Genomic DNA, 22331 nt, shown 5'->3' with positions numbered 1-22331 from the left:
TGGAAAACTGCTTCTGAGGATCAGTTCCAAAGATAGGCACAGGGATACACAGGCGGAACAGCAGATCCGCCTGCGTATCCCTTTTGATGATTTGGCCCAATGTTCCTTATATTGGTGATCAGTGAGAAGAATGTTCCTTACATTGGTGATCAGTGGGAAGAATGTCCCTTACATTGGTGATCAGTGGGAAGAATGAAGATTTTAATATAAGCTGTTGCTTGGGTACTGTGCCACATGAGTGTAGTAATGTGTTGTTCAATGGCATTAGTTCATTTTTTTTTGAGGGGGGGGGGCCCCATACAACATTTTGCTATGGGGCCCTGTGATTTCTAGTTACGCCCCTGGTCTGGGGAATAATTAACTCTGAATATCATTATGTAAAAGAATGTGATTGAAGCCCCCCATGGTGTGATGAGGGGGGGGACAGTTTGATTGTTCCTGTGCCTTGAAAACTGTATAAAATCTGAGAAGAAACCATTAAAAGTTAGTTCATATTTTGACGCAGTAACAGAGCTTGTCAGCCTCGTTATTGAGGGAATTCTTATGGAATGGATTGGGTCTGCCTGTTGGTTGGAGTGTCGATAAGCTGTCGTGGGTTGATGGAAGGTCATAAACGGTGGTGACCGTTACACTTATTATGGGTTTATCACCCTGTACTGTGAGACCGTTGTTTGTAAGACTTTTCACTGATAGAAGGCTGCCTTCTAATTCTGGAACATACAGCACTTTCTTTCTACAAGAATGCTGTGCTTCTCTCCTTGTGGCGTAATGCAGTTCAGAAAGCCCTGGCCTTTTACCTTTTTGAGGTGATGGTTTTCCCGTTTTGCTAGGAAAACTGTCTTTTGCAATGTAATCAATGTTTGTGAAGAAGGTCTCAACGTTAATCATGTTGCTTGTCGCACCAGAGTCTATACACAAGCCGCGTGGCTTGTTGCTTTGTGTAACTTTAATGGTGCCACTCCATGATGCATCTTCAGTTTCCTTTTGTGGTTGCTTTGACTTTCTTTTGTGAATAGCTCTGGCTTTCGCTGCTCAACTTTCCAGATAGAACAGTCCTTTTTTTAAGTGACCGTTCTTTTACAGCGAAAACGGGCTCTGCTTTCTGTGTTGTGCTTTGTGCCTTTTGTACATCTTAAGAAAATATAAATGTGTATAATAGTGCACTTATTCTAAATGATAAATTCAATAATTACATAAAATAATGGGGTAATGACGAATGTAGCAGTGTATGGTTATAAATGCTAACAATAAATAACCCATTAATGAAAAATCATTATAAAAGCACAATAAAAAGCCACGTGGAAAAACAATCAGTCCAAATATCGTGATTGCACAATTGGTGATTATTAAATGTCCACAAAATGTGATATTAGATGTGCAAAAAGGGGAATAAACTGTCCAGTGATATAATCTTGCATCCACGGCCACCAACAAATGAGATGGCCGCTCACCTCAAGGACTGACCATAAGGTCAAACACAGCTTTAAAAGATCCACAGGGTATCTGCTAGGCTCCACACTTGTCTCCACAGACTGTTCAGCTGCTCAATTGCTCAGAGATCACGATCCGTAACCACTCAGAGAGAGTAAAAACGCACCATAGTGCAATATTGCCAAAAATATAAAGGCTGCTTACATTTCAATTTAATGACATCCATTTTAGGAAGGAAACTTTAGAATGGGTCACCTCATCAACGCATTTACTGCAAACACGAGAAGTGACGTCGCAGGCTCCGCAATTTCAGGCCATTTCACTTGTTTATGGCAGTGGATTCAAGTTTATCTCACTGGACAGTTTATCTCCCTTTTTGCAAGTCATCCTTGTTCAAAAGCATATCTAGTTTAAACTTCCACAGCTGTTAATTGGCATTGTTCAGCTTTGCAATTGCAAACTTCACATCTGAACCGCTTGCCATCTGCTTGCATACAGTATTCACAGACCCGCTGTCTTGCAGAATTTATTTTTTGTGCCTGGGAAGCTGCTGAGTTTGCTGCTGCTTGTAGTATCCTCTCCAAATGCCTGGATGTGCCTGGACCCATAATCTATTGGCAGAGTATTGAAATGTATGCTTTGCAAGCTTCTTGGATACAGCAAACAGCTTTTCCTTTTATGGAGGATGTCTTTTTCGTGTCTTGCAGCATTAGAAACTTGAAACGGGAACAAGGAGCATACAACTACATACAAATTTAGAGAGAACACTTCCACTAAATTACCATAAATACACACTACAGCGCCACCTGCTGGATAGATGGGTATAATGCAACACCTACAACCGTATTGCCCTTCTGGTCAAAGTATTCCATGGTGATCGTGGCTCCTGATTAAAGGGGGATATTGTTCCTTAAAACATGGTTTTATTGTAACACCCTTTTCCAATTAGAGCAAGTAATAGGACCGGAGGAGTCTATTGAAGAGGCTTGTAAATATCTGCTGTTGCCCCTAGTAACTGAAAGCCACAAGGGGGTGTCTTAGCTTGGATGTTGCACAGTCAGTGCTATACAGCATGATGTTACAAGGAGAGACTCTAAATTTAATGTAGAAAGCTGTGGCCGGGAAACTCGGCCTTTCCTTCACTGGACTATTTGGGCATAGTAGTCCGGCATTTACCATTTGCTATTAGGACTGTGGGGTCGGAGGGTGGTGTGTGAGGATACGCTCCGGACACAGGGCCAGAATTCGGATAACTTATCACCACAGAGTCATTCAGAGTGACTTCTCGCAAGAAATTCTTTAAAGTGATATTCTGCAGGAATCAGTGCAGCACACAAGGGAGCAATAGTCTGCGGTGACGCAGCTCAATAAACTACAATCTTTGCTGTGCCTTCTCTTCAGAATGTAAATTACCAATGTGCTAATATCTAAGGGCATCCCGTGTCATTTCACCCTTCCCAACTCTACCCAAGTTAACCCTACAATAAAAACACAGCAAGGTAAAGCAAGTGACTCTTCATTGTTTCTAAAGAATGAGAAATGGAAGAATGGATGGGGATATAGATAGAGAGATAGATATCCATCTATCTATCCCAAAAACTGGGATTGTAAGGAATGTATTTTAATCAATGAAGTACCCTTTGAACTGAGTAAGATGACTGTTGCTTTGTGAAAATTTGGACTTGATACTGTTCATTCAGCTTTCTTTTAACGATGAACTTTATCACAGTTTGGCATTCGTGTGTTGCATTTGGTTGTAGAACTTCTCAAAGCAGCAAACGAAGTTGTTGACTGAAGACTTCACTCCAAGCGCTGTGATCAAAAGTCTAAACCGTTGACAATGGCTATAATGCACATCAGTTGTCACCAGCTGACTGGTCCTACTCTGGTGTCAGAATGGAGAAGCACTACTCAGCTCAACACATATTAGTGATACTGGCCAAGGAGACAAATGCCCTCCTACTCCATCTCAATCTAAATTTATTTTGTTCCTTATGGGTAGCAGTATTTCTATAGGGATCAATTTTTCAGCAAATATTCACTGTGCCTTACATAACACATAGAAACATTTTGTCTTCTATGCAGGCACAGATTATATCAAGACCACTGTATGTGTGTATCAGGTTTTTACGTGAAGGACCTGAATGTTCTATGGAGAGATCTGGCCAAGACCGTTGCAATACAAACAATAGCTTATACGTTACCATACCATGTGAGTATACCCTTTTTATTCATGTTTTATTGATCCTTAAGCTGTCTTTTTTTTATTCCTTATACATGGACTTTTTATTATTCTTTTCTTACTAGCTAACCAATAGATTTCCAGTGCAGCACTGGACTGGAAACCAGAAAGACAAAGAGCTGCTGTCACTGCTTCCATCACTGGAACGTCTAACCCACGTGGTGAGGTCTCCATCTATTTTTAACGTCACATAATTTTTGTATTAAATTGCTTGCTCATTCAACACCTGTGCTTGACAAAAATGTCATTGCAAAGTGCAAAGAAAACTGATTTGCAGAAATGTGTATATTTCCGATTGGTTTTTAGGTCATACAGAAAATAGTTTAGACTAGAAAAACTGAGATATCAAACAGAATATAAACTGCTCACTTTGACCAGTTGGGATCAGGAAACTAGTACAGTATGCCATAGGAACCTGATCAAATGTGACCAAATTAGTTCATCCAATTATTCTGTATACAGAGATTTGTGAAGGAGCAAACCTGACAATGCATCTCTCAAATATAAAACTATAAGAACAGTGGTATTCCCTGCTGGACCATGTTATACTAAATGGAGAAAAGTATGTAAGAAAATATGAGCGTCTCCATGGACATCCAGGTATTCATGGAGGTCCCAGAAAGGTGAAGTGTCTTGGCTCCTAGACAAAAGGTAGAATGAGGAGCAATATAGATAAAGGTAAAAAAGCTGAGCGATTCCCACAATGCACCTCACTTGAGCTATGTAAATGCTATTACTGTGAGGATGCCACAACTTTTCTTACTAAAAATCCATTAATCATGACATTGCTGGCAGTGCCAAAAAGAGGAAGGCTCTTACACATTTTTTGATCTTGTGTCAATATTAAAGTTCTGGGCAAAGGCCAGATGCTTGATTCTCAAATGAATGGGTATCCAGATGCCAGAAAACACTATGGCCTTCTTCCATTTTAACTCCAATTTTGTTGAAACGATAAACGTTCTTTGCTAATAGGCTTACATAATGCAGCTAAAGCTTGTATTTTGCTCCTTTTGGAAACGGACAGGGAACACCTCCCCTCCACCCCTGACCAGTTTATAGTTTAACATTAACACAATCAAATTGATGGAGTAAATCATGGTATTGGAAAATCATAAGGAAGATTTTTGCTGCAAAACATGGTTCTTCTGGAATGCATTTACCGGTACTTTTTTTTTTCCTGAGTACCATAATGTAGTGGGGTTTTAATCACAAAATCTTTGCGATGACTGTTCATCTCAGATTGGTCCTCTGAGTGAGTTTAGGAACACCTTGAGGGATGTCTTTTGATGCGTGTGACACAGGTTGCATACATACCACCTTTCCCCTCTAGCCTCCCCCCAACCCCTTTTCATTTCCTCATATGAATGTTTTTGACATCCAGATTTTAAAAAAAAGCAGTTATCCTGCCAAATTACCCCAGTCCTGCAATTTAAACCGGGAACATTACCCTAAATTCGCCAACACCAAAATATTTTAGATCTGGGAAAGATGGATGGTTTTAAAACAGATTTTGTAGTTTTAGGTGTCTTTTTTTTCAAATTTCATGCTTAACCGAAATCCAAGAAACATCTTTGTAAGTATTGTCAGATATAATAATACATTTAATTGACCTCTTCTGACCTAAGAACTCAAAATTGATGTCGTACCTAATCTTTAAAAAACTGCTGTACGTACAGTCCCATTAACATGCATACAGTCACATACACACTGACCTTTATACATGCAGTGCAGGATTGAAAAGCTTTTGGCTTAGAAGCAAACAAAACTAATTAGTCCTTTCTTGGTAAGGACTGTTTTCTACACACTAAAGGAATTGTACCAAAGTCATGGTTTATTGCCACATATCCTTTGACGACATTTGGTTACATGACATTTCAGAGCCACAAAGGAAGTCGACTACGGAAAACTTCCTTTGCTGAATGCTAGTAATTCCAGATCTGACCAATGTGCCGGCAGCTATATAATGCTTGTTTTTGTGTCACTTACTGCGGGTCTCTCTCTAATTAAAGCTTAGATAGTGAAGTGAAGTATCTCAATCCAGAGCCACCAGCCCAACATATATATATTTTTTTAAGGGTAAATAGCGTTAAGTGAAATTTTGCAATTTTACAAGACAAATAAAATCGGATATACATAACTGTACATAAATCAAAATGTATTCTGTTTTGTTATGTTGTGTGCACTTGTTGACCAACTGTTATGTTTCAACAGAACTTGTGCAACAAGATAATATATATATATATATATATATATATATATATATATATATATATATATATATATATATATATATATATATATATATATATATATATATATATATATATATATATATTCTATCCTTGAAAAAGTATCCCTACCCCCTTAAAAGTTTTCCACATTTTGTCATGTTGCAACCAAATTTTCGAATGTATTTTTATTGGGACATAATTGTGAAGTGGATGGAAAATTATCAATGTTTTTTAAAATACAAATATCTGAAAAATGTGGCAAGCATTTGTATTCAGCCCCCCCCAAGTCAAAATAACTTTTGTAGAACCACCTTTCGCTGCAATCACAGCTGCAAGTCTTTTTGGGGATGTCTCCAGCTTTGCACATCTAGAGTGAATTTTTTTTCCATTCTTCTTGGCAAAATAGCTCAAGCTCTGTCAGATTGTATAGAGAGCGTCTGTGAACAGAAATGTTCAAGTCTTGCCACAGATTCTCAATTGGATTTAGGTCTGGAGTTTGACTAGGCCATTCTAAAATATAAATATATGCTTTGAGCTAAACCATACCATTATAGTTCTGCCTGTATGTTTAGGGTTGTTTTCCTGCTCGAAGGTGAACCTCCGCCCCAGTCTCAAGTCTTTTGCAGACGCAAACAGGTTTTCTTCTAAGATTGCCCTGTATTTGGCTCCATCCATCTTCCCATCAACTCTGACCAGCTTCCCTGTCCCTGCTGAAGTAAAGCATCCCCACAATGTGATGCTGCCACCACCATGTTTCACGATGGGGATGGTGTGTTCAGGGTGATGTACAGTGTTTCGTTTTCCGCCACACAAAGGTGTATGTTTTTTGGTGTTAAGTTGTGTTTAAGCCCTAAGAGGCCCTAAGAGGTGTTTAATAAACTATGTTAACTAAGGTGGCAACCAAACCTCACCTCTTCACCTTACGGTGTTGTCTCTGTGATAACTACAGTGTTAGTAGAACCTTGCTAGTAGGGATGAGCTTTGTGTTCGAGTCCAACTCACGTTCGACTCGAACATCGTATGTCCGACAGTTCGTCGAAATACGAATGTTACGGGCCGTTCGCGCCAAATTCGCGTGGCGTGTCACGGCCCATAATTCACTGCGGCATCGCAGTGCATTGCTGGCTGATGATTGGCCAAGCATGCACTATGACCCGCATGCTTGGCCAATCGCAGCTCGCAAAAACCGGAGAGCCATAATTGGCCAAAGCCAGGGTGGCTTTGGCCAATTTTGGCTCAGGGGGTTTAGTACATGCCCCACACTATAAAAGGCCACCTGCAAGTCGGCCTAGTGTAGTGTTTTGCTGTGGTTAAGAGGACAGAGAGAGTGTCATTTTTTTTCAGGTAGATAGAGCAGGCAGGCTAGTCAGTTAGAGTTAGTGTGTAGAGGATATATATGCATCCCAGGTGTTGTGTATATATATTTATACACTGTAATGAATTTAGCTAGATCTGCTCTTCCGAATATACTCACAGGCAGGAAGGTGATTGTGCTAGCTGCAGTATTCTCACGTGGTGTACTGTCTGTGTCTTCTGCAGTGTGCACCTAAAGCTACGTGGTGTGTGTGTACTGTCTGTGTCCTCTGCACATTGTGCACCTAAAGCTACGTAAAGCTAGTGTTTCTCATATTTATTCCAAGAGGCAGGCATCTGCTCATATTAATACTACAGGCAGGGGATATTTCTGCAAGTACTTTCATGTGGTGTATGGTCTGTGTCCTTTGCAGGCCATTAGTATGTCTGGAAGGACAACAAGGAGAGGCAGAGAGTCACGAGCCGATAAAAGAGGGCAAGCAGGTTCTGCGTCTAGAGGCAACAGTGCTGGTCGTGGACACGGTGCATCCTCATCAGCATGTGACCGTGGGACACACTCGTCCTTTTCTTCAGCAACTGGCCGTGTTGAGCCGCAACATGCCGAAGACTTGGTAGAGTGGATGACCAAGCTGTCCTCATCCTCTCTCACCCAGGCTCAGGGTACTTTGTCAGGCAAAGCAGCTGCAAACGGAGCGTTTGAAGGCTCCGATGATGGTACACAGCTAGAGGAAGGCAGTAACGTGAGCCCAGAGAGAGGGGGTTCCCAAGAAGGACAGAAATCTGTCAGTCATATTTCCCCAGCTGCAGCATACTTCCAGGTTTTCTACAGTGATGAGGAGGGAGGGGATGATGAGGTCACTGACTCACATCTCCAACAAGGCAGGATGCCCTCCAGGGGCCAGCGTAAGGGCAGCAGACTTACTGCATCACAACGCAGAGCTCCGCATGTGTGTCTCAGCGTTATTCCAAAAGTTCTTTGGTGTGGGCCTTTTTTGAGACGAGCGCATCAGATCGCACCGCTGCTATTTGCAACATATGTCTCAAGCGTATCTCGCGTGGCCAAAACATCACCCGCTTGGGCACCACATGCTTGACCAGACATATGTCGACCTGCCATGCAGTTCGTTGGCAAGTGTACCTCAAAGACCCACACTAAAGAACAAAGCGGACCTCTCCTTGCTCCTCATCAGCTGGGATCTCCAACCCCACTATACCCTCAGTCCTCTCTGAAGCCTACACTGATATGACTGAAGGGGTAGAATTAGGTGTGTCACAGCCAAGTACTTGTGGGAAATCTACTATCGGTACACCGATGGCAGATTGTACCAGGCAAATTTCCCTGCCCCAGCGCCGAAAGAAGTTCTTTCCCAGCCATCCACATGCCCAGCGGTTGAATGCTAGCTTAGCTAAATTGCTAGCACTTTAACTGCTGCCTTTTCAGTTGGTAGATTCTGCCCCCTTCCGTGAGTTTATGGAATGTGTGGTACCTCAGTGGCAAGTTCCCAAACGCCACTTTTTCTCACGGAAGGCGATTCCAGATCTCTACCGGCATGTGGAAGGCAATGTCCATGCCTCGCTGGACAGGGCGGTCAGTGGTAAGGTGCAAATTACTGCTGACTCATGGTCCAGCAGGCGTGGACAGGGATGTTGCCTATCTTTCACGGCGCATTGGGTGACTCTGCTGGCAGCTGGGAAGGACGCAGGACAAGGTACAGTAGTGTTGGAGGTTGTTCTGCCACCACGCCTCCAAAATGCTACTACTGGTTGTGACACACCTCTCTCCTCCACCCCTCCTCGTCTTCTTCCTCTGTGACCTCTTCCTGTGCTGATGTTTCCTTGGAACCAGCGGTGCTTCATAGGCGTTCAAGGGGCTACGCAGGTACGCAGGCAAAGAGATGCCATGCAGTGCTTGAGCTGGTGTGCTTGGGGGACAGGAGCCACACTGGGCCAGAGGTTCTGTCAGCTCTGCAGGGGCAGGCTCAGAGGTGGTTGACGCCACGCCAGCTTAAGCCAGGAATGGTGGTTTTCGACAATAGCACCAACCTCCTCTCCGCCCTGCGGCAGGGCCCTGTTTTGCTCATGTCCTTAACTTGGTGGTGCAGTGGTTCTTGGGCAGGTACCCGGGCTTACAGGATGTCCTGAAGCAGGCCAGGAAAGTCTGTGTGCATTTCTGACGGTCATATAATGCCAGTGCTCGGTTGGCAGACCTCCCAAAAGGAATACAACCTGCCCAAGAACCTTAATCTGTGATATGCCCACCAGGTGGAACTCTACGTTGGCCATGCTGCATCGGCTGCACACGCAGCAGAGGGCCATCAATGAGTATCTGTGCCAATATGGCAGCAGGATAGGGTCAGGGGAGCTTGTTTTTTTTTTACCCCACGCCAGTAATGTACAGTTCTGTTTTGCAGGCTTGTGACAATGAAACAGGAACATAACACCTGGGTACTTGTAAACATTGTAAGGCTTGTAAAGACTCTGTCCATTGGACCCACTCATGGAGTCTCTTGTGGAAGTAAGGCATCCCACTCACTTTCTCCACTTGACAGTTCACAAACTAAGGCCTTACCATTTATGGTGACAGGTGCTACAAACCCGAGAGGATCATAGAGACTGTTCACAGTGGATAGAATTCCTCTTCTCGTGAATGGCTTTTCTGCTGAAGAAACCTGAAAAACAAAACTTTCTCTATATCCCAGCTTAGGTCTAAACTCTTCTGTAAAGGAAGGGTGTCTGTTTCCAGGCAAATGTCTTTTAGATCTTTAGCTCTGTCTTTGCGGTGAAAGCTTCCATGACTTGTTAGCTGTTAGAGGTTATCTTATGTAGTCGCAGATTAGACTCTGCCAGCATTTGTTTTGCTTTGAGAATGTTGATTGCTCCTTCAGGTGTGTTAGCTGAAGCAAGTCCATCGTCTACATAGAAATGTCTCATCACAAGGTGTTTGGCATCTTGACCATAATGTTCTGCACCTTTCTGGGCAGCTTTGCGCATGCAGTATATGGCAACAGCAGGAGAAGGGCTGTTACCAAAAACATGCACTCTCATTCTATACTGTTACCTCTTTATCTATGACTATGTCATTATCCTTGTACCACAGGAAACGCAGATAATCACGATGGTCCTCTCTCACTAAAAAACAATAAAACATCTGTTGCCCATCCCCTGTGAAGGCAATAGGCTCTTTCCTGACGTGTAAAAGGACACCCAGAAGTGTGTTGTTTAGATCTGGGCCACTCAGCAGAACATCATTTAATGAAACGCCTTCATGTTGAGCACTGGAATCGAACACGACTCTTATTTGGTCGGGCTTGTGTGGCTGGTAAACGCCAAACATATACTAGATACCAGTGTTCTTTACCTTCATGCAGTGATGGTGCTACTTTAGCGTGATGGTCAAGCATCCTTTTGATGAATTCTGTAAAGTCTTTTTTTCACTTCAGGTTTTATTTGCAAAGTTTTACGTAGTGTGTTTAGGAGCTTCATAGCTTGCTCTCTGTTACTAGGTAAATAACAACTGGGTGTGTGAAAAGGTAAAGGGGCTACCCAATTGTTTTCATCTTGGAAAGTTTCTTTTTTTTTTTTTTTACAAAAGTTTTATTGTAGATATCAAGAAAAATAAAATGCATACAGACATGACAATATGTTCAGTAATGCGTCAACAGAATAATATAAAACACATCATACAACTTGAAGTGGAATAACAATGTGAATCAAAGTAGAACGGAATGCATAGGTGATGAAATGATTATGTGGTATTAGGATTATTGCGTGATATTCCAGTATGACCACTTGACGTCAAACAGGTGGAGGCTATCGTTAAGAGTATGGTATATTTCTTTATGATAATCTTAGCATCTCCATTCTGTCCAGCACCTGCGACCATAGTATAGTACTAGATCTCCAGTTAAGGGCTATCATCCATTGGATGGAACTGCAGAGGGAATGAAACAGCCTGGTGCAGGGGGAGGGATATCTGTAATCCTGGCGTATAGAATGCATATCTGGGGGGTGAGAGTGAATTTGTGTTTTGAGGAGCTTTCAAATCTATCTGTCGCTGCTTCCCAAATTTGGGCCAAATGTGGGCAACTCCAGAATGTGTGTAATAGGGTGCCCTCTTCAGGACAACCTCTGAAACAGGGGATACAGTTAGATAGAAAACATGAATTTTGGAAGGGGTGAGGTACCACCTGGAGAAGAGTTTCATTGGGGTCTCCCTAAATGAGATGGCTCTATTACATTTCCGAAGGTTCTCCGACATGGAGTTCCAGGTATCATGTGGGAATGAGAGTCCAAGATCCTCTTCCCATTGTAGCTTTGGGCTAGATTTGTCCTGAGTGGTGAGGTGGTTGAGATAGTGGTATAATAGAGAGATCATTCCTCTGTCTCTAAATGAGGTCATGCAGATCCTCTCAAATATTGTGTTGTTGGACTGAGAGGATAGCGAAGTATTTGGAGAAAAAGGATCTAATCAGTAGATACCGTTCATACTCAGATGATGGGAGGTTATATTCACTTTGTAGTAATTCAAAGAGTTTAAATTTCCATCTGGATTGTAAAGAGTTTAGGGTAGTGAGGTTGTCTATCCAAAAGGAAAATAGGGATCTATTACTGTAATCCAGATTGAATCTAGGATCGCCTAGGATGGAAGTAAGTGGTGAAATGGCAGCAGAAAGGTATGTTTTTACCTTAAGTCAGAGTTGGAATAGGTGGGCTACTATAATATTTAGTTTGAGGAGGTAACAGTATAGGACATAGTTGGACCACAAAATACCCTGAAGATGTAGTGGACAGACTGAGGTGGATTCAAATTTTTTTCCAAGGAATGTCCTGAGAGGGAGTAAACCATTGGGACAACTGGGAGAGCCTAGCGGCAAGAAAATATTTCCATAAACTAGGGAGACCCATACCACCCCTAGATTGAGGCCTATATAGAACTTGGAAAGTTTCTTTATCCATGATATTGAGAAAGGCTTGATCGTCTATAGACATTGCTTGTTTGTCATCTTTTGTTCTCTGGAACACGGAGTTCCCTAAAGTGTCAGTCTTCATGCCACTACTAATGTCTCTATTGTAATTAGGAGAGTCACTGTATGGTTTTAGGGTTTCTTTAACAACAAAGCTGTTCTGACATGGACTAAGAAGGGACGTGCGCCCATTCACTAGCACAGATGTATTTGAAGTGTTGATGCTGTCAGGCTGATGTGCTGCTCCTAGACAAACGTCTTCTACTATAACCCACCCTAGGTCAAGACTTTGAGCATAAGGGGCATTAAAGGGCCCATTAATTTGTTGGCGTACCTTATGTACCTGTAGAATGTCTCTTCCAAGAAGTAGAAGAATAGAGGCATCTATCTGGATAGCTGGAATAAGGTGAGATATTGAATTGAGATGAGGATGATGGATGACTGGCCACTTCTGGTGAAGGGATCTCTGATAAAGTGTGATATGATACCAGATGATAAAGAAAAGTGGGAAGTGAGAGATTGACTCTCTTGTCAAGAGACTCAATAGTAAAGTCAGTAGCTCTTCTTCCTGACGTTTCCATCACTCCTGCATATGTCTTTAGGGTGTATGGAACTGCACTCGATGTAATGTTGAAGGTATCAAAAAAGTCTGACCTTGCCAGTGACCTGTTACTCTGTTCATCCAGAACCACATACATCTTAACTGCCTTTTGCTTTTCCCCTGTGGGGTACACTGTTGCTAGGCAGATCTTGGAACATGAACGTGGATTTGTACGGTCACCACAGATTTCAGAGCATTTGGACATTACTGGGGTAGATGAATTATCTTTTTGCTCCCTGCCCTCATCTTTCGGGGCTTCAGTGACCTCTAGTGGTTGATGCAAAGTATCAGGGTGTAAAGCTGTGATGTCTGTTACTGCCACATTCTGAGCTATCTGCTTGTATTTTGCAGTCTTTAGCTATATGTTTAGTGGATTCGCAACACATAAAGCAGATGCGGTTTTGTCTAAGAAAGGCTATCCTTTCCTTGATAGGTTTACTTTTGAACCCTTTTCACTTGTTTCGAGGATGAGGCTTTTTATGAGGTCTATCAGGGCCCTCAAAGGTCTTTTACCTTGTAGCTGCTTAGACAGTCTGGGTCCTCAGAGGGTACAGTTGTCATATGTGTGATCACTGAAGTCCTATTGTAGGCTCTAGGTGGCTTCTCTGCTTTTGGCAGTTGACTGCTGGTGATGGAGAGACTGGGATCACACCTGATCTTAGCTTGCTGCTGCACAAACCTAGAAAACACAAAGAATGGGGGGAAGGAGACATCATGTACTACTTTGTATTTGGCTTCAACACTCAACCATTTTTTTTGTAGGTTGTGAGGTAGTTTCTCCACTATAGGCTTAGTACCATTGGCGGTATCAAATTGTGCAAGTCCTCTTAAATAGTCGCCTTCTTTGGCACACTGGACTTCCCAAAGAATATCACCTAGCTCTTGTAGTTTCAAATTGTCTCTGCTATTTAGCTTAGGGAAAGACTCCAGGCTTTTTCATTAGAGCAACTTCAATTGCCCCCATATATTTCCTCTAGCCTTTGCCAGGCCATAGCAAATCCTGCTGAAGGGTTAAATGTGTATCTTGCGCATCCTTCTTGCATGCTCTGCTGACTCGGTCCCAAGCCATTTTATCATCAGGTCTAGCATCTCAGCTGCTAAGTCTAATGCCGCGTACACACGATCGTTTTTCGGCATGAAAAAAAACTTTGTTTTTCAGCATGTAGAAAAAACGATGTTTTTCCAACTTCATCATTAAAAACGATGTTGCCTACACACCATCGTTTTAAAAAAAATGATGAGCAAAGCACGGTGACGTACAACATGTACAACGGAACTCTAAAGGCGGAAGTTCCATTCAAGCTCCCGTCTCATAACTTGCTTCTGAGCATGCGCGGGTTTAAAACGTCGTATAAAACGTGGTTTTAGCTCACACACGATCATTTTTTACAACCCGAAAAATGACATTTTTTAAAACGACGTTAAAAAATGCAGCATGCTCGAATTTTTTTTTTTTTTTTCAGAAGATGAAAAACGATGTGAAGCCCACACACGATCATTTAAATGACGTTTTTAAAAACATCGTGTTTTTTTTTCATGCCGAAAAATGATCGTGTGTACGCGGCATAAGTCTTTGACTGCATTCAGAAAAGAAGATTTCCATGCCCAGTAATTCTCGGAGCAGTCATCAAACTTAAGAAAGCCTGAATTAACCATTTCTTTATGGATAAGATAATTAGTGACATCTTGTGTGCTCCGGTGTTTGGGTTGCTGTAGTAAGGATTCACTAGGCCTGGTCCTCTATGTCTCTAATGGTTCATCTTTAATTTTTCTGGCACTGCTGACCTCATGGGTTTGGTTTCGTACACTCAGATTCTGCTGGTTCTGGTTTAAATTTGTCTGACTCTGGATTGGGAAACCGTTTTGTTGCATTTCGGTTCTTGGACATACTCCTTTGTATGTTCTACTGAGGAACGGGGTTTTTGGGCACATCTGGGCCTTCGTGGATAGACCCACTTCTAGACTGCTCAATATCCGCATAAGCTGCGGCCTCTGCTGCTGCAGCGGCGGCTTCACATTGACGCTGAAGAATATGCAACTTTGCTTCCTGTTCTGATTTCTCTTTTTTATAATGGCAGCCTCTTTCTCAGCAAATTCTAGCTTAACATGAGCTGCCTCCGCTTTGGTGCGAGCTCTGACTAAAAGGGCACTTGCTGATGAAATCTGACTGGACCTTGCTGATCCAAACGAGTGTGAGCATGTATCATCTTGCTGGACAATTGGCATGCTCTCCCTGCCTTGATGTGTCCTGGGTAGCTGATCTTCATCCTTATACTGTTTTCCTGATCTTAGACTCATTCTGTCTGTGTAGAGACTAATATCTCCAGGCTTTTTGCGCTATCACCTTTTCACTGTTCCGCTCTCAAAACACTGACTGTGTAGTTCTAAACGGACAGCTACCGAAGGAATCCAACTTTATTTTACTTTTTTGGTGAAACTGCAATACAATACGATGACAAGATATCAGTACACACAGAATCATTAGTCTAGCATAAATGACAGATGACACAACAGAAAGGCACTTGCAGGTGATGTCTCAAGCCCATTGGGAGAGAAACAAACATGCTGCATCCATAGAGAATAGCAATCTAAAAAGGCTGAAGAACTTCCTAAACCAAGTGTTACTTCCTGTCTGAGAAATTAACATAACTAGAGATAAATCTGCTACAGACTTTTGCCACTAGATGGCAGTGGTAAACTACACATTCTATATAAGTAACTATAACTAGTGATGGACGAACATCCGACGGGACGGTTCGCGAACGCTAACTGCGAACATTCGCAAATGTCCGCAAACCGAAAGTTTGCGGCGGGCCCCATTGACTTTAATGGCAGGCGAATATTAAAAACCTGCAGGTCATATTTGCAGCCACAAAATACTAGCTGTGCACAAATAGTCCCACAACATGAACACTGACCTACCAGAAGTATTAAGTGAAAAATCGGATACATAAGTAAGTTGCAGCCATTACAAGCCCCAAAAATTTGCCGACAGGCGTTCACCTGACGGCAAACAACTTTGTATTCTGTGGCTGAAGGTACATTAAGCTATTCACCGGATACAGAAGTAAGTGTCAGCCATTACAGGCCTCAAAATTTAGCCCACAGGCATTAACCTGACAACAAAAAACCTTGTATTCTGTGGCCGGTGGTACATTAGGCATTCACCAGTACAGGCCCAAAAAATTAGCCCACAGGCGTTCACCTGAATTTGAATGAAACATGGTCTACTGGTCACATGTGTTGAATTCCTCAGAGATCCATGTTTTATTCATTTTTATAAATGTGAGGTAGTCAACACTGTTGTGAGCTAGGCGAGTGCGCTTATCGGTCACGACCCCCCTTCCTGTGCTGAACGTCCTTTCAGACAGGACACTGGATGAGGGGCAAGCCAACAGTTCCATTGCAAATTGTGCAAGCTCTGGCCAGAGGTCAAGCCTGCCCACCCAGTAGTCCAGGGGTTCATCACTTCTCAGTGCATCCACATAGGCCGTTAACCCGATGTAGTCGGACAGCTGTCAGTCTAGGCGTTCCCTGATGCTGGATCCGGAGGACAGCTGTCGATGGGTCGGCTGAAAGAATGATCTCGTATCATTAGTGACCAAGACCTCTTCAAACCGCCCTCTTCTTGCAGGCGCTGTTGGATTGGTACCCGAAACTGTTTCTCTGTGAGTGGAAATTCCTCTGCTAGCGAACGCAAAAGCAGAATGCAGCATTTCTCGAAGCAAGGCCTGGAAGTGCTGCATTCTGATAGCCCTCTGTGATGGTGGTAACATTTCCGCCATGTTTTGTTTGTACAAAGGGTATAAGTATGTTGCCACCCAGTACTGGTCCTTGTCCTTTATGCTTTTTATACGGGGTCCCTCTTAAAACACTGGAGCATGAAGGCCCCCATTTGCACTAAACTGGAAGCGCTTTACTGGCCTGGCTCCTGCTCATCATCCAGGATAATGTCGTCCTTGTTCTCCTCCCCCATCCACAGACAACACCAGGGATCCCAGAAAGGTTTAAAGCATGCGCTTCTTGCTCCTCCTCCTCCACCCCGGCACCATCCTCCTCTTCAGACTCCCGTTGTTGACTTGTCTCAGGTGGAGTAGCCCCCCCTGGGAATTCATTCAGCATTGCGACGTCCTAATCTTCCCGCTCCTCGATGGCTTGATCAATGACACAACGCAATGCACGCTCCAGAAAGAAGGCGTAAGGTACAATGTCACTGATGGCGCCCTGGCTGCGACTGACCAGTTAGGTGATCTCATCAAATGGCCGCAGAAGTCTGCATGAGTCGTGCATGAGCAGCCACTGGTGCGGTGCAAAAAAGCTCCCCAGAACCTGTCCTGCCGCAGAGTTCGTACAAGTAGTCGTTAGGCTGCTCCAGTTATCAAGCATATACAATGTTGAGTTCCATCCCATCAGGCAGTCACAAATAAGACGTCTGACGGGCAGGTTGTGTCGCCGCTGAATGTCAGCAAGGCGAGCCATGGCCGTGTAAGATCTTCTGAAATGGGCCAAGATTTTCCTGGCCTGCCGCAAGACACTACTTTACCAACTGTCAAATTGAGCGGTGTTAGCCACTGATCTGCCTGTGAACGCAAAGCTGAAAGGAGTGCAGGACCAGTGTGGCTCTTGTCTTCCAGGCACAACAGACGCAGCACAGCATGGCAACGTCTCACCTGGCATGTTAAATAGGTTCTGGGGATCTTGGGCGGCGCAACGGAAAAAACGGTAGCATCGGAAAAAATGAGAAGTCAGCCGAGGAGGATGGAGTAGGAGGAGGAGAAGAAGAGGCAGGCCTGCATGTAATCCATGGCGGTAAAACCAAATCTACATGGGTGCCACGGGTTACATGCTTGACGGCCGTCAGAAGGTTCACTCAGTGGGCAGTGAAAGTTTTATATACCTTCCCTGCCCGCGTTTTCAAGACCCCGTGTCTGTGGTCAGATGTATCTTGGCACCGTCACTGTGTGCCAGAGATACATTTGCTTGCCGCTGAACATGGCCAAATAGCTCTGGGATGCCCTTCTGTGAAAAAAATTCCTTCCTGGGACCTTCCATTGGCCACACATTTTCGAAAGGCCTCCGACTCCACCAGTTTATATGGCAGTAGTTGGTGGGCTATCAGTTCCGACAAGCCAGCAGTCAACCGTTGTGCAAGAGGGTTATCCGGCATCATCGTTTTTTTACGATCGAACATTTGGGCCACGGAAGCCTGCCTTTTTGCAGAAAAACGTGAGAAAGGCATGATGAAAGGTGGAGTGGAGGACAATTGTGAGCATAGAGGGGAAGGAGAAGAGGTTGGACGGTTAGAGCCTGGAGTGTGGCTTTGTGGGTTCTGATGGCGTTGCTCCCACTGGGTTTGGTGATGGGAGGCCAGGTGCCTTCTTAAGGCGGTCGTCCCTAGGTGAGTGTTGGGCTTACCGCGACTTATGCGTTGACTGCAAAGGCTGCAGATGGCAACACTATTGTCTGCAGCGGACACGTTAAAAAAAAGCCCACACTGCAGAGCCATGGGCCGGCGTCCTGGAAACGCCAGATGACCGTACATGGTTGATGGCTCGCTCCTGATAAATTAGGAGTCTGGTTTGTCCCTCCTGTGCAATGTAAGTTCCGCCTGCTTCTCCTCCCTATCTGCTTATCCATCTCTCCCTCTGAATTCCCCTCCTCTTCCTTTCTTGGGGGCACCCACGTGACGTCTGTAGACACATCCTCAGATGTCACCTTCCCCATCACTAACAATGGAGATCTCGGAGTAGGCAGCAACAGCAGGCACCAACCTCCTTGGGCTGATCTGGGTACTGTCGTCAGACTGCTGAGTGCCGGCTGTTGCTACCTCCTCTTCCTGATCCAATGCCAAGAATGGCTGCACAACGGAAATGTCTTCAGATGGATCGGAAAATAATTCCTGTGACTCAAGCGGAGGGTATAAGGTGGTGGTGGTGGTGAGCCACTCAACCAAGTCTGGTGCGTCCTTTGACGTAATCGAACTAACATTGTGCCACTTCCCACTTTGGCTCCGGCCTGGTGCTCCTGCCCTACCCCCCCTGCGGAAGGGCCTGCCTCTTCCTCTGCCAGATTCGGCTTTTTGCTTACCTTTATCTGGCCTTTGGGGTACTTCTCCAACTGATACAAAACATTATTCCTCCCACTGACATCAACAATGGGCCAGGGCAATATTCCTGCTACTGACATTAACAATGGGGCACTATTTCTCCCATTGACGACAATGATGGGGTACTATTCCTCCCACTGTGAGCAATGATGGGGCAATATTCCTCCCACTGAGAGCAATGATGGGGCACTATTCCTCCCACTGAGAGCAATGATGGGGCACTATTCCTCCCACTGAGAGCAATGATGGGGCACTATTTCTCCCACTGAGAGCAATGATGGGGCACTATTCCTCCCACTGAGAGCAATGATGGGGCACTATTCCTCCCACTGAGAGCAATGATGGGGCACTATTCCTCCCACTGAGAGCAATGATGAGGCACTATTCCTCCCACTGAGACAAATGATGGAGCACTATTTTTCCCGCTGACATCGGTGACGGGGCACTATTCCTCTCCCTAATACCAAAGATGCATTGTGCCAAATGCCAAGATAATTTCTACTCCCAGTGGCCACAGTCCGGCTCCCGTAAATTCTGGAGAACCGTGAACTGGCCCTTTGTGTAGAAAGTTTGGAGATCCCTGCTATATAACAAGCAATTATGCAGATGTTCACATAGTATGAGGCCACATTTAACCCCAGGGCTCATGTCGTGCATTAACGCGTGGGCACGGAGTTCCTGCACTTTTTTCACAGCAGGAACTCTGTTCCCTTTGCAGGACTAGAGCAGCTGAGCCACCCGAGCCAGTCCTTCACTAAGAGGCAATGCCCAGCTCGAGTCACTGTCATCCTTTTTGTTACTGGCCGCTTCCTGTATATGGATTCATCAGGTAGTGTGCGGGTACTCCGTCACTTCCTCGATGCTGCAATGTCTCCTGGGAGCTTTTGTCATTGTTCCCAGGAGACATTGCAGAGGTCTGCCGCAAGTTATCGTGGGATTTAGAAAGAACTAACTCGCGGCAGACCTCTGCAATGTCTCCTGGGAACAATGACAAAAGCTCCCAGGAGACATTGCGGCATCGAGGAAGTGACGGAGTACCCGCATACTACCTGATGAATCCATATACAGGAAGCGGCCAGTAACAAAAAGGATTATTAAGGTACAGTGGATCGAAAAAACAAACATGCGGTTTAGTAATTATGCATATGAGCGTATAATTTTTTTCTTGGTGGGGGAGTGGATCTTAGGTGAGAGTTCCCACACTTTTTCCCCAGGACTTGACCCCTGTTTAACCCCATTACTGAACCTTTCTCATTCCAGGTTAAAAAAAATAAACACAGTTTAACAATTCATGTATGCAATGTTCCACATGTAGCGCTACCCCCGGAGGAGCCGCTGATTAGATTTGGGATTGGCGTGTTTAAGTTACCTCTATATTGTGTCTAGGGGTGAAGGTAGCGAAGAGAGCAATAACAGAATGTCCAGGACCGTTGGTTGACGTTTTCAAATGCTTTATTTTCCCGGTCATACACGACCAACATGTAAACTTGAGGTAGACAGGATAGGTTGGTGAAGGAAGAGCAACTTCACAATATCAGGCTATCGATAGTAAAGGCAGTCCTGCCCTCTGCAATTGTATTCGTTTACGTCGCCACTCCAGCCGGAGTGGGTAAAAGTGGGAGGAACAAGTCTCTGCCACTGACTTGGCTCTGATTAAATCAAGGTGTTGGATGAGACCTCTGCCACAGGCCTAGTGCTGAAATTGTGAATGATAGAGCAAATCCTCCCAGTATGTCTTTTGGGGTCACCGACTGACAGTTTAAATGTAACCTGTCCATGTCCGGTCACCCAGTTCCCCGATGGTTCGTTACAGCCCTATTGGATCACCTGCCTCCGGGTTCTCCTCAGACCAATCCCCCACCGAACAGCACCCAGCTTGGGATCTTCTCAATAGAAGTGGGGACCCAGCAAGTCACTGGGGCCCATTTGCAGCATACATTGCTCCGGACTATGAGAGCCCAGAGTCAGGAACTCTGCGTAGCACGCGACCCCGGCCAGGTAGGCCATAGTGGTGGGGCCTGTGATGTGCGCACACCCTAAAGGTGGGTGCCGCACCTGGAACCCGCGAAGAACCCCGAACAACGGCCTCCGCCATAGAAATACCCCTCCCCAGCATGCCCCGCGAGGGAAAACTCCTCCAATTGGCTGCTGGGAAGAAGCGGCTCCGCCTGGACCCCTCTGGTGCCACCTGCCCCCCAAAGATGAGACTGCATCTCTGGAGCGCAAACTGACACACAGGACAATCCAGATTTGGCGATAGCCAAATTTAAAAAATCAAAGGATGAGAGTAACATAACTCTCATTCTCCCACTAAATTTAAACATAGCACCTGTACGAAAGTACACAAGCGCTACACACATATCATTCTACAAAGTGTTGCTATAAAGTTACAAGACGCGCCAGGAAGCCCAGGTCTCATCGCTTCTATAATAACTATTTTACCAATATTCACACTTAACAAATGTGTGTGTGTGTGTGTTTTTTTTTTCTCCCCTGAGATTCCCGGAGAGCATGTAGTAATTTTTTTTTCTTGTTTATGAATGGACCTAACTATATTCTAATTATATGATGTTAAATTTATGAGATATAGTTTTTTTATTCCTAATTCTCTTCTAATCTTCTCTTTTTTCTTTTGAATTGTGGAATCTTTCACCTGAACAGGATGATGTGCGGTCGGTAATTGCAAGCCAGTTCCACCTTGGCAAGCTGGATGCAGATACTTGAGCAGTGTTATGTATGTTTTAAAATATCTGTGTTGTCGATTTTTATTTTTTTTAATCATTTTAATATTGTTTTTATGTCTTAATTTATAACCTTGTATTTTATGCAATAAATTTTGTATTATGCATATTCAAAATGTAATTGGAATTATCCTGGCATTTTGTATACCATTCGCTTTGCCAACGTTTAGTAGTTTCTTTGCTGATTATCTGACATCTATTTATTTATAAAAGACACTATACAATTGTCTTTAGATTTTTTTTCCTTTTAGATTTGCCAAAACCATATAATATGAGGTCAAACCTTAACCGTTTCAATTTGTATGCACTTAGGCAGGCCCTGGCACTACATGGTTTTGGTAAATCTAAAGGAAATCAAAGAACAAAAGTTGTATAGAGTGTATCCAGCTTAAGGCTCGGTTCACACTTGTGGGATGCGGGAACCAGTGTGATACCAGTGCGGATTCCCGCATCGCATCTGAATTGCCGGTGGTTCACACTGCCCTCTGCGAACCGCTGTGGGTGTCAATACAAAGTTAATGACACCCCCAGATCAGTTCGCAAGATCGCAGTGCGAACTGTGAAATGGTGCAGGAATCAGATATAGGTGTGAACATCCATGCAATCCGATTCCAGTGCGAACCAAAAAAAGATTCCTGTGCCATTTTTCAGTTATACAGTTTAAAATCGCACAAAAGTTCTTGAATGCAGGAGTTTTGGTG

The 22331-nt window shown here is 44.0% G+C and overlaps 1 protein-coding gene across 1 annotated transcript in view; it reads left to right on the top strand.

Annotated features, from left to right (window-relative positions):
* The window catches only part of LOC120913545 (CTD small phosphatase-like protein 3), a 74648-nt gene extending 52897 nt beyond the window's left edge, over positions 1-21751 (top strand). Inside the window, exons 10-12 of the mRNA XM_040323540.1 lie at positions 3517-3643; positions 3739-3834; positions 21551-21751. Coding sequence (XP_040179474.1) covers positions 3517-3643; positions 3739-3834; positions 21551-21613 — 286 coding nt within the window. The 3' untranslated portion in view covers positions 21614-21751. The remainder of the gene's footprint in view (positions 1-3516; positions 3644-3738; positions 3835-21550) is intronic.
* The last annotated feature ends 580 nt before the right edge of the window (positions 21752-22331 follow it).

The sequence above is a fragment of the Rana temporaria genome, chromosome 1 (assembly GCF_905171775.1).
Source record: "Rana temporaria chromosome 1, aRanTem1.1, whole genome shotgun sequence".
Lineage (NCBI taxonomy): Eukaryota > Metazoa > Chordata > Amphibia > Anura > Ranidae > Rana > Rana temporaria.
The sequence above is the reverse complement of the archived record's forward strand: the minus strand, read 5'-3'. Positions and strand labels throughout refer to the sequence as shown.